At 46.1% G+C, this 12,695-nt stretch overlaps 1 protein-coding gene across 1 annotated transcript in view; it reads right to left on the bottom strand.

The window, feature by feature from the left end:
* Positions 1–1,410: 1,410 nt before the first annotated feature.
* Positions 1,411–12,695, bottom strand: part of LOC103262738 (spermatogenesis- and oogenesis-specific basic helix-loop-helix-containing protein 2-like) — a 50,238-nt gene continuing 38,953 nt past the window's right edge. Inside the window, exons 7-11 of the mRNA XM_008060379.1 lie at positions 9,871–10,018; positions 9,033–9,124; positions 8,250–8,371; positions 4,417–4,673; positions 1,411–2,497 (exon numbers count right to left, since the gene is read on the bottom strand). Coding sequence (XP_008058570.1) covers positions 2,477–2,497; positions 4,417–4,673; positions 8,250–8,371; positions 9,033–9,124; positions 9,871–10,018 — 640 coding nt within the window. The 3' untranslated portion in view covers positions 1,411–2,476. The remainder of the gene's footprint in view (positions 2,498–4,416; positions 4,674–8,249; positions 8,372–9,032; positions 9,125–9,870; positions 10,019–12,695) is intronic.

Here is a 12,695-nt window from a genome sequence, read left to right as displayed (position 1 = left end):
GGGAATCAGCGTTTTAGCAAGCCACCACCCCCATCCCAAAGAGAAACACTGCCCCTTTTGGGGTCTAACTGGAACACTTGCAGGAAGCAGGCGAGTCACTTCAAGGAGGGAGGTGGGCTGGGAGGGAAGAGGGACCAGGGGCAGTCAGGCCTCAGCCTGAGCAGTCAGCTGTTCTTCTGCCATGCTAGAAACAGATCCAGTGGGGTCTATGTTTTTAATTTTCCAGGAGCTAGAAATTCAGAGTCATTTGATTTCTCACAATTCAAAAAGCAACCAGCAAACACATAGCTGCCGCTGGCAACCCGTGCCCTCTGCCTTTGAGGGCCTCACTCACATACCTCGTAGCTCTGGCACCTTGCAATGCCACATGTCGTCAGGAGCCTGCCCGACTGACTTCTTGCAAGGAACTGCAGGGTCATAAGGCTCTGTTGGGCCATCCGGGCCACTCCCACGTGGCATTGAATGCTTGAGTCCTCTCTCCCCCCTCCACCTTTTTCGTTCTCCTCCCAGAGCAGAGGCCACCCCAAGCCCCGCGATCACCCATCCACAACCCCCGTCTTTGCTGCAGAATCGGAATGTGTGTTGGCTACTTCCACATGGATACCCTATAAATATCTCAAAGCAACATATCCCCAGATAAAACTGTCACGTTCCAGGGATCACGCCAAGTGTCCGTCCTTGTGCTCTCCCAGAGAACATCTCCGCCTAGCTCTCCGCCTAGCTGCTGGGGGCCAGAAACTGGGGTGCTCTCCTCATTCTTTGCCCTTCCTCACAGCCTCTTGACCGGATCACCCCACTATGTCCGTGAATTCTGCAACCAGCGGGGTGAAACCCCCAGCCATCACTTTCCCTAAACAAGCTCCTTGCACCATTTCGTGGTGAAAACAGCACGGCAGCTGTTTCGTGACAGTTGATTCTACAAAGAAAATCCTGCTCTTTCAAGTTTTTCTTTTTTTTTCTTCTTGGCTAAGAGTTGAGCTTCCTTGGAACAGGATGATTCATTACGAGCAAAATTCTCCTATGGAGGAAGGGATTTGGACACTTGTACGAAGTTCAGGATCATGGGCACTGGCCTTGGGCTCTGACAGTGAATCTGGGAGCCTCCTCTCTGTGTTGAGAGAAGGGGACTCAGGGTGCAGCGAGCCGGGGGATGGCTGCAGGGGAGCTGGGGGATGGCTGCAGGGGTCGCACTGTCTGGTCCTCTGTTGAATTCCTGGCCTCAGGTCTCTCTCACAGCCCACTTGGGGATCCAGGGAAACTCTGACGCCAAGGAAAGGCCCCAGCAGCCATCACGACCAGCTGGGAACACAGGCAGGCATCCCAGTCCTCAAAATACCTCCACAAGCTCTCTCCCAATGTCAAAGTCATGACTCCCAAAGGCACGAGAAGAAAGAATCAAGCACCCGGGTGTAAAAATAACCCTTAGTGGAAACTTCCAGTTCCTTTATAAAGCATGTCAAATATTTACAGATTCCATCATTTGGCATCCTCAAAGAAAAGTTATACAATTTGATGTGAAAATTAGGCTATGCCTACAGTAATTTTTAAGCTTCTCAAATAAAACTCAAGGAAATTAAATTCCCTACAGCATACTACTAAAAGAGGGAACATCTGTTTATTAAACAAAACAAAAATGGATTACAGTTTTCAGGGTCAGAATGGGATATTTCCTTTAATAATAAAACATATGCATAAGAACGTTTCAGTGAAATATAAAACAAACATTTTCCTCTCCTTATTTTCAGCAGACTTTTCTAATACCCCAGGGAGGGAGAGAAGAAAAATGAAGAAAGTAAGGATCTGCTAGTCTGTAACTGAAGATCCAGAAAGAAAAATTTACCTGTTAGTTACCGTTTTACTCATGGGGTTGAGAGATGCAAAAACACACTCATCCCTTTAATCACTGGTAGCCAAGTGAGGAGGGAGACCCCTCTCTCAGTCTCTCTCTAGACAGCTCGGTTTGGATGGTGAGCACAGAAGGACATTCTCTAAGATGTCAAACCTGGGAAAGATACCACCCAGAAATAAGTGACTGATACACAGGGGCACGAAACATAGGAAGCGAGTCGCAATGTAGTTGCAATATCCGTGCTCAGTGACACAAGGTATCAATGTGCCTGCTCCACTTTATCCACTCTCTCTGGATCTTCTTTTAGTGCACTTTTTTCATAATTTGTGGAATATGTTTTGAGAAAAAAGAGTGCTGGTCACCAAGGCCATTTGTCCTTGTGGCTCTCTGGCGGGGGGAGAGCCAAGTGCGTATGAAGATGAGTGAGAGAGTCCGGCCGGCCCTTTTGCTGCTGGTCTTTCCATCTGCAGAAGTTTTGAGCACTTTCATCACAAGTCAGAGGACGCCAGCTCTTTTGATATGAGGTCTCTGGGTGGAGCTTTCAAAATCATTCTTTGTTCCACTTTTCCTGTATTGTCAAACTGCGCCCAGTGGGTGCTCTAGAGTGTGAATTTCAGACATGTGCTTTTAATATGCCCAAAACTGTTGCTGCAAAGGAAAAAAAACCAAAACCTCACATTAATGGGATCCTGGTCCATCCTCACCCGTAATGTCACAAGTGTATTCTCTCTGTCCTAAAGCAATATGAAATGATGTGAAATCTTCAGGTGAATAAACCTATGGGTTTTAAAATATGTATTATTTGCTATTTTTTTTACAACTTGCTCCAACAAAAAAAAGAAGTCAATGATAAAAAAAAAAAATAATGATTTTTTTTTTTCTTTTTAAGTCAGGGTCTCACTTTCTAGTCCTGACTGGAGTGCAGTGGCATGATCACGGCTGACCATAGCCTCCAACTTCTGGGCTCAAGCGATTCTCCTGCCCCAGCCTCCCAAAGTGCTGGGATTATAGGTGTGAGCGACTGCACCTGGCCATGATCCTTCCTCTCATTTACCCTAGTCTTCCTGTTGGAAAACTGATGCTCATGAGAAACGTTACTCCATCTGTAGACACTTTATGTTTTTGTTTTTTTTTTTAGTTGGAGTCTCACTCTGTCGCCCAGACTGGAGTGCAGTGCCATGCTCGCGACCACTGCAGCCTCGACCTGCTGGGCTCCGGCGATCCTTCTGCCTCAACCTTCCAAGTAGACACTTTATGTTTTAACATGTCTTTGTGGAATATTTTTCTCACAAATAGTTTTTAGGAAGGTCGCTATTATTCCCGTTTTATAGATGTCACATGGAGCCAGTGAGGGTATTTCCCTCAAAAGGTTGCCTCAGTGATTCATTAGATCATCCATACTAAGTATAGAGTATTTGACACATTACACACTGAGTGCTCAAAACACGTTAGCTGTAATTAATGTGCAGAAGTATCAGCAAGGACACTGAAGTTGTCAGAAGCCCATTTTAAGAAGACCAGTCGGAATTGGTTCTTCCTCTAGAACTGGACAGTTCTTCTACTGACCCATCTACCAGGACTGTTCCTGCCTCTCAAGTCCTCTACCTGGCCAACTTGTGGTCTTTGGATATAGACTGGCTTCCCCGGGGGAAGTGGTCCCCACCTTCTCCTGAGTCCAAACTAGATTACACACAGAGCCCTCCTCCCACCTGCTTCCAACCCCATCACGACTGCCTGCTTCCTCGCCTGCACCCTCACGACTCTTCAACCTCATGAGGGCGGGGATCATGTCTATCTTTTTTTTTTCTTTCCCTGAAATGGGATCTCACTCTGTCACCCAGCCTGGGGTGCAGCGGCAGCCCAATAATCACCACTCACTGCTGCCTCGACCTCCTTGGCACAGCCTCCCAAGAAGCTCAGCCTCCCGAGAAGCTGGGACTACCATGCCCGGCCCGGGCTCAAGCAGTCCTCTCGCCTGGACCTCCCAGCTGTTGGGATTACAGGCGTGAGCCACTGCCTCTGGCCTTGATCATGTCTACCTCTATGTGTGACATTCTTCGCATAATGGTCCACACAGTGCCGAAACGGAATGGGCGCTGCTGTACGGGGACACCTGGGACCTGAACACAGCCTGGCTGGTGTTGGAAAGGACAGGTTCATAGGGACCATCACAGTGTGTGTGATGCTGCCTGCCTGCGTGTTGGAGACACGCGGCAGCTTGGGATGGAGCCCTTTGAGGGTGAGGATGGCACGACGGGATGGGCACATGGAAGCCCCGAGTAGAAGAGGTGGTGGGGGGAGGGAGCTCTGGAGACAATCGGGTTCCAACTAGACACTTGAGATGGAACCAGAAGAGCCACAGCCAGACCCCAGCCCTGCAGCTGGGGAACTAGAGGCTGGCTCACAGCCCCTCCTCTCCACATGTCAGGGCAGAATCTCTGAGGAACTCACACAGCTCTTAGGGTCCCGCCTTCCTAACGGAGTACTCACAACAAAACCCAAGTCAGGGACCCCTGTGGGCTGGCAGGAAAGGGTCCCGTCTGACCCCTGGGCTCCTGAAGACTCACCAGGCAGTGATGATGCGTCGCACATGTCCGGCCCAACCCAGAATTGCAGTGCTGAGGGAGAAATTTTGAGACTCTGGGCACAGCTGGAGGTAAATGAACAGAAATGTTCTGACTCGCGGAGGCAGCCGCATCACAGGCAGGGATGGCTTGAGAGCAATAACTGACGGCATGGAAGGAATTCAGAGAGCACACTGTAGTGGGAAGTTGGGATTTACGCGGATCACCAACAGCCCTCTCCGAAGCGGAGCTTGGCTGGCCTTCAGTAAAGAAAACAAGTCTCTGTTAGTACATGCAGCTCTGTATCTCAGCTATCACACTGGAAATAAAGTGTACCCTGTCCTCATTTCTTCACATGACAAACGTACGACTGCAAATGCCACTGGAAAAATGAACATTTTGATGGTGACAGTCGGCGCAAGACACATGCTGTACATTACTGTTTGTGTGCCACTAAAAGTCAGGGATCGCTGGACTCGGTTGCTCTGCGCTTTGGGAGCCCGCGGGTTCGAGACCCGCCCGGGCAACTTGGTGAGACCTCGTTTCTACAATAAATCAAAAATTAGCCAGGCATGATAGCATGCGCCTGTAGTGCCAGCTACTTGGAAGGCTGGGGGGGTGTGGTAGGAAGGATTGCTGGAGCCCAGCAGGTTGAGGCTGCAGTGGCTGGGAGCATGCCACTGTACTCCAGTCTGGGCCACGGAGTGAGACGCCAACTCAAAAAAAAATAAAAAAATAAAAAAGAGAAGGAAAGAAATAAACTTTGAAAACAAACAAACCAAAAAAAGCTGAGCATTCTCTGTTCTCTAACTCATTTGCTCTGTACTTCCAGGAATGCAGTCCAGGGAAGAGTCCAAAACAGAGAACCCTATATATGGAAAAGTATTTCCTGTCAATAATGCAGTTGTAAAATAAGCAACTGATGCTAAAATAGGTGACTGGAGGGTGGCTAAGAAGATGACCCTAAAATCTGATAAACGATTATAATCATTAAAATGGTAAGAAAGGCTGAGAAACAACGAAACAGAGTACATAGGGCACAAAGTTTTAAAAAAATTGAGAGACGAAATAAATGTCCCATGTAATTACTGCTATAGAAAAATATATCTGGAAAAGACTCGAAGGAAATACATAAAAAAATGAACACAGTGATGATCTTAGCTAGGTTAATAATGCAAATGCAAAAATGTACTTAAGATAAGAATGGGACTTTGGCTCATTGACCTTCAAGGTCTCCTGGCTTGGAACATGCCACAGGCTATGGTCCTAGCATATCTGTGTCTGCCCAAGGGCCATCTCCTCAGGCGATGCAATGCCATGAGACGCTGGGCACAGAAAGACCTGAACTTGCAGCCACGAAAAAAGTGCTTCAGAGACTCTGCGGGATATAAATAGTAGTGCATGGACAAAAAATAACATTGACAGGCATATGCCTGTGGCCTGACCCCTATCTGATTTAATCGGGGCTGATGTAATCATTCTGTGTCACATTCAGTCACAGCTACTCTGAGCAGATTACCCATGGCCCATGGCCACTATTTTTTTCTATTCTCCTCTCCTCTCCCTCAAGTCAGGAAAAAAGTCCACACTGACTCGTAAAACACCCTGCAGTCTATTTGACCGGATGCATGAGGAGGGCTGGGTTCTATTTTGGGCCTTTTCTCTTCTGACTTTAGATACCACACAGAGTAACCCTGTGTATTCCCACGGCTTCCACTATGTCCCCTGTATGCACGGGATCTCTACTAGAGCAGTCAGATACTATGTGAGCCATATTTTGCTTCTGTGACCCTCTCTGCCACTGACCTGTGAGCCCCATAAGAACAAGAGCTGCATCTTGTCCGTGCTTGTGTCCCCATCTCTGAGATAGGAACGTTTGAGCTGAGAGCCAAAGGATGGACTTGGAGCTAGCCAGGGAGAGTGATGGGGATGGACATTCCTGGCACAGGGGAGGCCCTGAGAGAGACAGAGAGAGAGAGAGAGCAGAACCCGCTGGGAGAAGTCGGCAGAAGGGATACCTAAGACTGGAGGGCTGAGGAGAGAGTCCACCCCATCACGCAGCATCGAACAGGTCAGGAGGCCACATCGCCTGGTTTCTCAATGGAGAGTAGCCTTCAGGGATACTAAAAGTCACAAAATGGTAGCTGTGCTCTTTTCCTCTGACTCAACTGTTTTTCCATCTTCCTGTTTCTGCAAGCACATGGGTATGCCTAGGCTTATATATGAGGGAGGACCCCTCAAGAAACAGAATTATCTTTTGGAGGCTGGACCCCTTGTAGTACAGGCTTCCTCTACTAGATAAGTATTCTGGAAACCCATCAGCATCAGTGTACCAGTTAGTGTTATGAGAGGCTGTGTTCAGCTTTGGTGAATTTGGAGGGGATTTTTTCAACATGTTTGCCCATTTCATGATGGATGATTGACAAGCACACCTGCCCACACCATGCCGAGTGTTTAGCAGGTTTTGCCCCCAAATGGCAATGACCTCCATACGCCACCCTCCCTATTCTCCTGACCTTGCTCCAAATGAGATATTTTTTCTTTCCCCAGGTGAATAAATTCCTCACGGGAAATGTTTTGCCCATGTGGAAGAGGTGAAACAAAAACAGCAGAAGCACTCAGAGGCATCAAAATTGATGAGTTCAAAGACTGTTTTGAGAAGTGGAAAAGGTATATTGATAGGTGTATTGTCTCAAAAACAGAGAGTGCTTTGAAGGTTTACATGAAGTGTAAACATGAAAGAATAAATACACAATTTTTTATAAATAAATTCTAGGATTTGTGTGTGTCTGTGTGTGTGTGCGTGTGTGTCTCCTTGTATAACAAAAATACCTCCAGGTGGGTAAACATTTGTTCCACAATGAAAGTTTGTATAATGAGATTTCTTGAGCCCCTGCTGTGTGTCAGTTTGGATACTAGAAATACAGCAATGGATAAAACAGGCCAAAGAAAGTGCCTGCTTTCATGGAGTTAGGTATAGACAGAATAAGTAAACCATTACGCATGAGAGAATGATATCTAAGCTAGTATCAGAAAGAAACTAACCTAAGTCTTCCATAGCTCTGAAGAGAAATAGATGGGAAATGTGAATCTACTGATTTAAGCTCTTGGTGCCTTCCTTCATCCACTTGCTCATTTCATAAACATTTTTAAGCACCTGTTTTGTGCCGGACACAGCCTCGACATATACGGGGTCAAATGGCAGCTCTGCTAGTTACTAGTTGGAACCTCAGGCAAATGACTAAACCTCTCTAGACCTCAGAAGTAGAGGAATTAAACTAAACATCTAGAAGCTAGGCAATAAACAAAACACACAAGTAAAGAATAGTAGAAGGTGGTAAGTGCTATAAAGACAAACAGCAGAGAAAGTGGGTAAGGCATCCCCCACCCATATTAAGCTTATGGTGGGGTGGGGTATGCAGTTTTAGCTGGGTGGCTAAGAAGGTCTCCCTGAGAAGTGACACTTAAGCAAAGACATGAAGAACCTACGTCAAGTAACACATTAAATGCTCAGTATATAGTTAGCACTGAATTAATATGGACATTCCCCTTCCCATCATACTATAAACAAAGTCACCAGTGTGACTATCATCTATCAGAAAGGCGAGCTTTCTGGTCTTGATGGTCCATTTTGAGCCCAGTTTCTGGGACGACACTATTTTAGTGCCTGTGGCCACCGTGTGCACCTCAAGTCGACAACACCAGAAAGACTCATAGTGAGATCTTCCTGCTCCATTCCCTGGTTGCAGCAGCCAATGCACTGGAGCCCGGGATGCTCTGGTGGTCATGTGGGCCTCAGAGAACTTTAGGTGGCATGGGCCTTAGGCAGAGCTCACCTCCCACAGCTGCATCCCATGAGCCCTCTGCAGCAGGAACAGAATACACATCCAAGCACTCATTAGCCAGGAACTGGACCCCTCTTACAGGTGAATACGTGCTCGTCAACACTCCACTCTCCCTTGAAAGTACAGAAAAAAGACTTTGCATGTTTTTCAAGGAAAACAACAGGAACATTGCAGAGTTCAGTTGCTCAGCTATCATGCGTGTTCTAAAATGCACCCTCCGCTGACATACAAACAAAGAGTTGAACACGACCCATGATGATTCCTCGGGATGTACAGCAATGAAGCACTTTTCTTCTATAGTTTCCTTTGTTTATGTAGTCTAACCAGCCTACATAAGGAAGCAATCATTTGGCACTGTCCCATTTTCTCCCAGTGATCAGCTTTAAGGACCTCTAACTGAAATCAGGCTGGGCCGCTCTCCAGAGCCATGACCTCTGGGACAGAGGGATACTGGAATCTACCACACCTCTGTGGAGTCGCCACCATCCCTGTCCCTACAGTCACGGGTGGCAAAGTCCCACTTTAAGACACTCAGAAATAAAAAAAGGAGAAGTAAGGGTGAGTCAAACAATGAAAGGACCATGGATCTGAGAATATTACCTGTGTTTATCACTGTAATGAAATGATACACATCAGCAATGGGGAAGTCCACAACCCTTAATAAATCCCTGAGCTTTTACGGTGGAGGGGCTCTGTCTCTGTCAACATGTCTAGCATCAGCATTGGAGAAAAGTAACAAGCAGACTTTGGATTCCCAGGAGCCCTTTACCATACCTTTGTGCCATGACTGTGCTTGGGAGAGAGAGCTGGATAGGCACTTGCTGTTTCTTACAAAACCTCCTGTTGCTCTGAAGTGCTTCTGTAATCTGGAAAACATGGTGATAGAAAGATATTTTTATATATAGATTATTTTCACACATATACACAAAGGCCAGCTATGGTAGCTCAGGTCTGTAATTCCAGCACTTTGGGAGGTCAAGGCGGGAGGATCACTTGAGCCTATGAGTTTGAAACCAGCCTGGGCAACATAGGGAGACTTCATCTCTACAAAAAAATATTAAAAAATTGGTCAGGCATGGTGGCTCAAGTCTGTAATCCCAGTACTTTGGGAGGCTGAGGCTAGAGGATTGCCTGAGCTTATGAGTTTGAGACCAGCCTGGGCAACTTTGGTGAGAACTCATTTCTATAATAAATCAAAAAAACAAGCTGAGCGTGGTAGTGAGTGCCTATAGTTCCAGCTACTTGGAAGGCTGAGGCAGAAGGATCGCCGGAGCCCAGCAGGTCACTGCTGGGGTGGCCATGAGCGTGCCACTGCACTCCAGCCTGGGCAATGGAGTGAGACTCCAACTAAAAAAAAAAATTTGGCCAGGCATGGTGATGTTCACCTGTAGTCCCAGCTACTCAGGAGGCTGCAGCAGGAGGATTGCTTGAGCACAAGGAATTGAGGCTCCAGTGAGCTGTGATAGTGCTAATGCACTTTAGCCTGGACAACAGAGTGAAACCCTAATTCAAAAAAACAAAAAACAAACAAAAAAACACCTGTTTTTAAATTGTAGCACTAGAGAGGGCATTGTTTATAAGAATAAAATGCAGTGCTTTGGCAGTGGAATACCTGGCCCATCACAGCTGGAGGGATTTTCTCCCGGATGTACTTCACATAATCAACTGTGGCCTCAAGAACTGACGCCGCATCGTTCTTTCTCCCCTTTGTGTACGGCAAGAGAGTGCGCAGCTGCTCGCAGCAATGCTTGATTCTTTCTCTGGACAGAGAATGGCAAGTAATAAGGAACGATTAGTCTCATTTTCTTCCTCATACCCAAGGACAAGCAACCCTTCCTCTCGGGTGTGTTTGTAAAGGAACCGTCTCCCTCCCCTCTAGTTTCTGTATCCGAGAAAGGCTGTGTCCCCCACAAGTCAGCAGCTCTCATAGCCCCCGAAGTCACAGGGGCCTGGGGTGCCCACTCCACTGCCGCCGCACCAGGAACTGCCGCCAGGGCACTGCGTGTGCCCATGATAGCCAGCCCATCACCCCAGGTCTGCTGCAGTGCCAGGGTGCCCAGATGCTGGGGGACGACACACCCCCTACCATGTCTCCCTCCCTACTCCGATGGAAACCTACAGACCACGCTGCCCTCTGAGGAGAGAGATGCTCACTCTGTCCAAAACCCTTTGTGATTCACACTAGAAGCCTAAAAGGCAAAGAGCAGAAAGGATCTTCCCATCACTGGACTGTGGACTGCATTTCCAACACAGACCAATTAGCGTCATGGAACACGGGGGCTTTCCGTGTTACTCTGTGGTTTCAGCCAAAGGAAAATCAAGAGGCTGCGTCCTTTACACGAGGTTAGGTGTAGACAGAATAAGGAAACCATCGTGCAAATGAGCGTGACATCCAGGCTAGTATCAGAAAGAAACTAACCTAAGTCCTCCATAGCTCTGAAGGGAAACCGATGGGAAATGTGAATCTACTGATGTAAGCTCATGGTGCCTTCATTCATTCATGTGCTCATTTCGTAAACATTTTTAAGCACCTGCTGTGTGCCGGACACAGCCTCGACATATACAGGGTGGAATGGCAGCTCTGCTGAGACCTCAGGCAAGTGACTAACCTCTCTAGACTTCAGAATGGTAAAGAATGAAATTAAATGTCTAGCTTAACATCTAGCCAGTGAAATATTTGAGTTCAAATATTTGGCATCAGCGACATTCTCATTGAACTCTGAGGAACTCTGGGGGTCTGCAGGGGTGTCTCAGGAACTAGTCTGAAAGGAAAATGATGGACCAGTCAACAACTTGATAATGTGTACAGAGGGCTTTAGAATGTTTTCACACACAGTACTTCCACGTACAAGGGTCCATCCTAAGGAGGGAATCAAACACAGAGCACACTCTTTGTACACAGATATACCCATGAGTATAGTGTATAATACCAAAATAAGCACATGACCTAGGAGGATGTCTTAAGTAATCTATAATATATTTGTTCAGTAGACTATCGTCTGGCAGCGGAAGTAATGTGTTGTAAAGTTTCCTGGGGAAAACACAGGACATAAAACAGCATATAAAATATAATCCTAGCTATTAAACAAAGTCTAGAAAAAAGACTGAGGGCAAAACCATCAAGCACAACTACTTCTGGGTGAGTGGGCTATGGATCACTTTTATTCCCTTTACTTTCTATATTTTTCAAATATTTTTGCGAGACATCAGTTTCATAATAAACTATTAAAATACTTTTAAATATTTTCCCAACATTTATTGGAAAATGTTCAAACACACAGAAAAGCTAAACGAATTATACAGTGAACACCTACATAGCCACTACTCAGGGTCTACAATTAACATTCACTGTATAGGTTAAGCATCTGTACACAAAATGTTTGGGATCAGAAGTGTTTGGAGTTCAGATATTTTTGGATTTGGGAATATTTTCATGCATATAATGAGATATCCTGGGGTTGGAACCCAAGACTTGACATGAAATTCATTTATGTCTTACATACACCTTGTACACATAGACTAAAGGCAATTTTACACAATATTTTTAGTGATTTTTGTCATGAAACAAAGTTTGCATACACCGAACCTGAACCATCAAAAAGGAAAAGTGTCGCTACCTCATGTCAGTGCTCAAAAAGTTTCAGATTTTGAAGCATTTCGATTTCAGATTTCCAGGTCAGGGATGCTCAGCTGGTATTTGCCTTCTCATATGTGTATCATCAAATGGGTCGTTCATATGTATCAACCCATTTGGATATATTAAAGCATTTCAAAGCTGGCTGTAGATTTCAGCATATTACAATGCTGAACATATAGCTAGAGTTCAAATTATCTTCAGGTAAAAGTGACAGGAAACAAAATGTGCAAATCTTAGGGTCTCATTCTATGAGTTTGGACAAATACGTACAACTGTGTAACGAAAATCCTAATCGACCCTATTACCACCCCAGGAAGTCACCTAAGCTCCCTCCTAATCAGTACCATCCCTATCCCCATGGGACAACCACATTTCAGATATTTTTCACCCCATATTGCTTTTGCCTGCCACGAACAGCATCTCCAAAAAATCTTACAGCAAGTATGAGGGGGGATCAAAGAAGAACACTAAAAAAACGGAATTATTTTTTGGAGGGCAGGCCCCTTGTGGTACAGGCCTCTCCTGTTAGGTAAGTGTTCTAGGAACCCATCAGCATCAGTGGACCAGCGAGCGTTCTTGTGAAAGGCTGTGTTTGGCTTCAGTGATTTTTTTTGTAACTTTTCCAACACGTTTGCCCATTTCACTTGGGATTATGAGCACACTTGCCCACATCACGCTGAGTGTTCAGTAGCTTTTGACCCCAAACGGCATGACCCCCATGCCCGACTCTCCCTATTTACCTGATCTCACCCCGAGTAATTTTTTGTTTGTTTGGTTCCCCTATTGAAAATGTCCTCAAA

Source organism: Carlito syrichta, unplaced genomic scaffold (genome assembly GCF_000164805.1).
Source record: "Carlito syrichta isolate Samal-C Ts95f unplaced genomic scaffold, Tarsius_syrichta-2.0.1 Scaffold304601, whole genome shotgun sequence".
In the NCBI taxonomy this organism is placed as follows: domain Eukaryota; kingdom Metazoa; phylum Chordata; class Mammalia; order Primates; family Tarsiidae; genus Carlito; species Carlito syrichta.
Note: the sequence above shows the minus strand (reverse complement) of the source record. Positions and strands in the feature narration are given on the sequence as shown.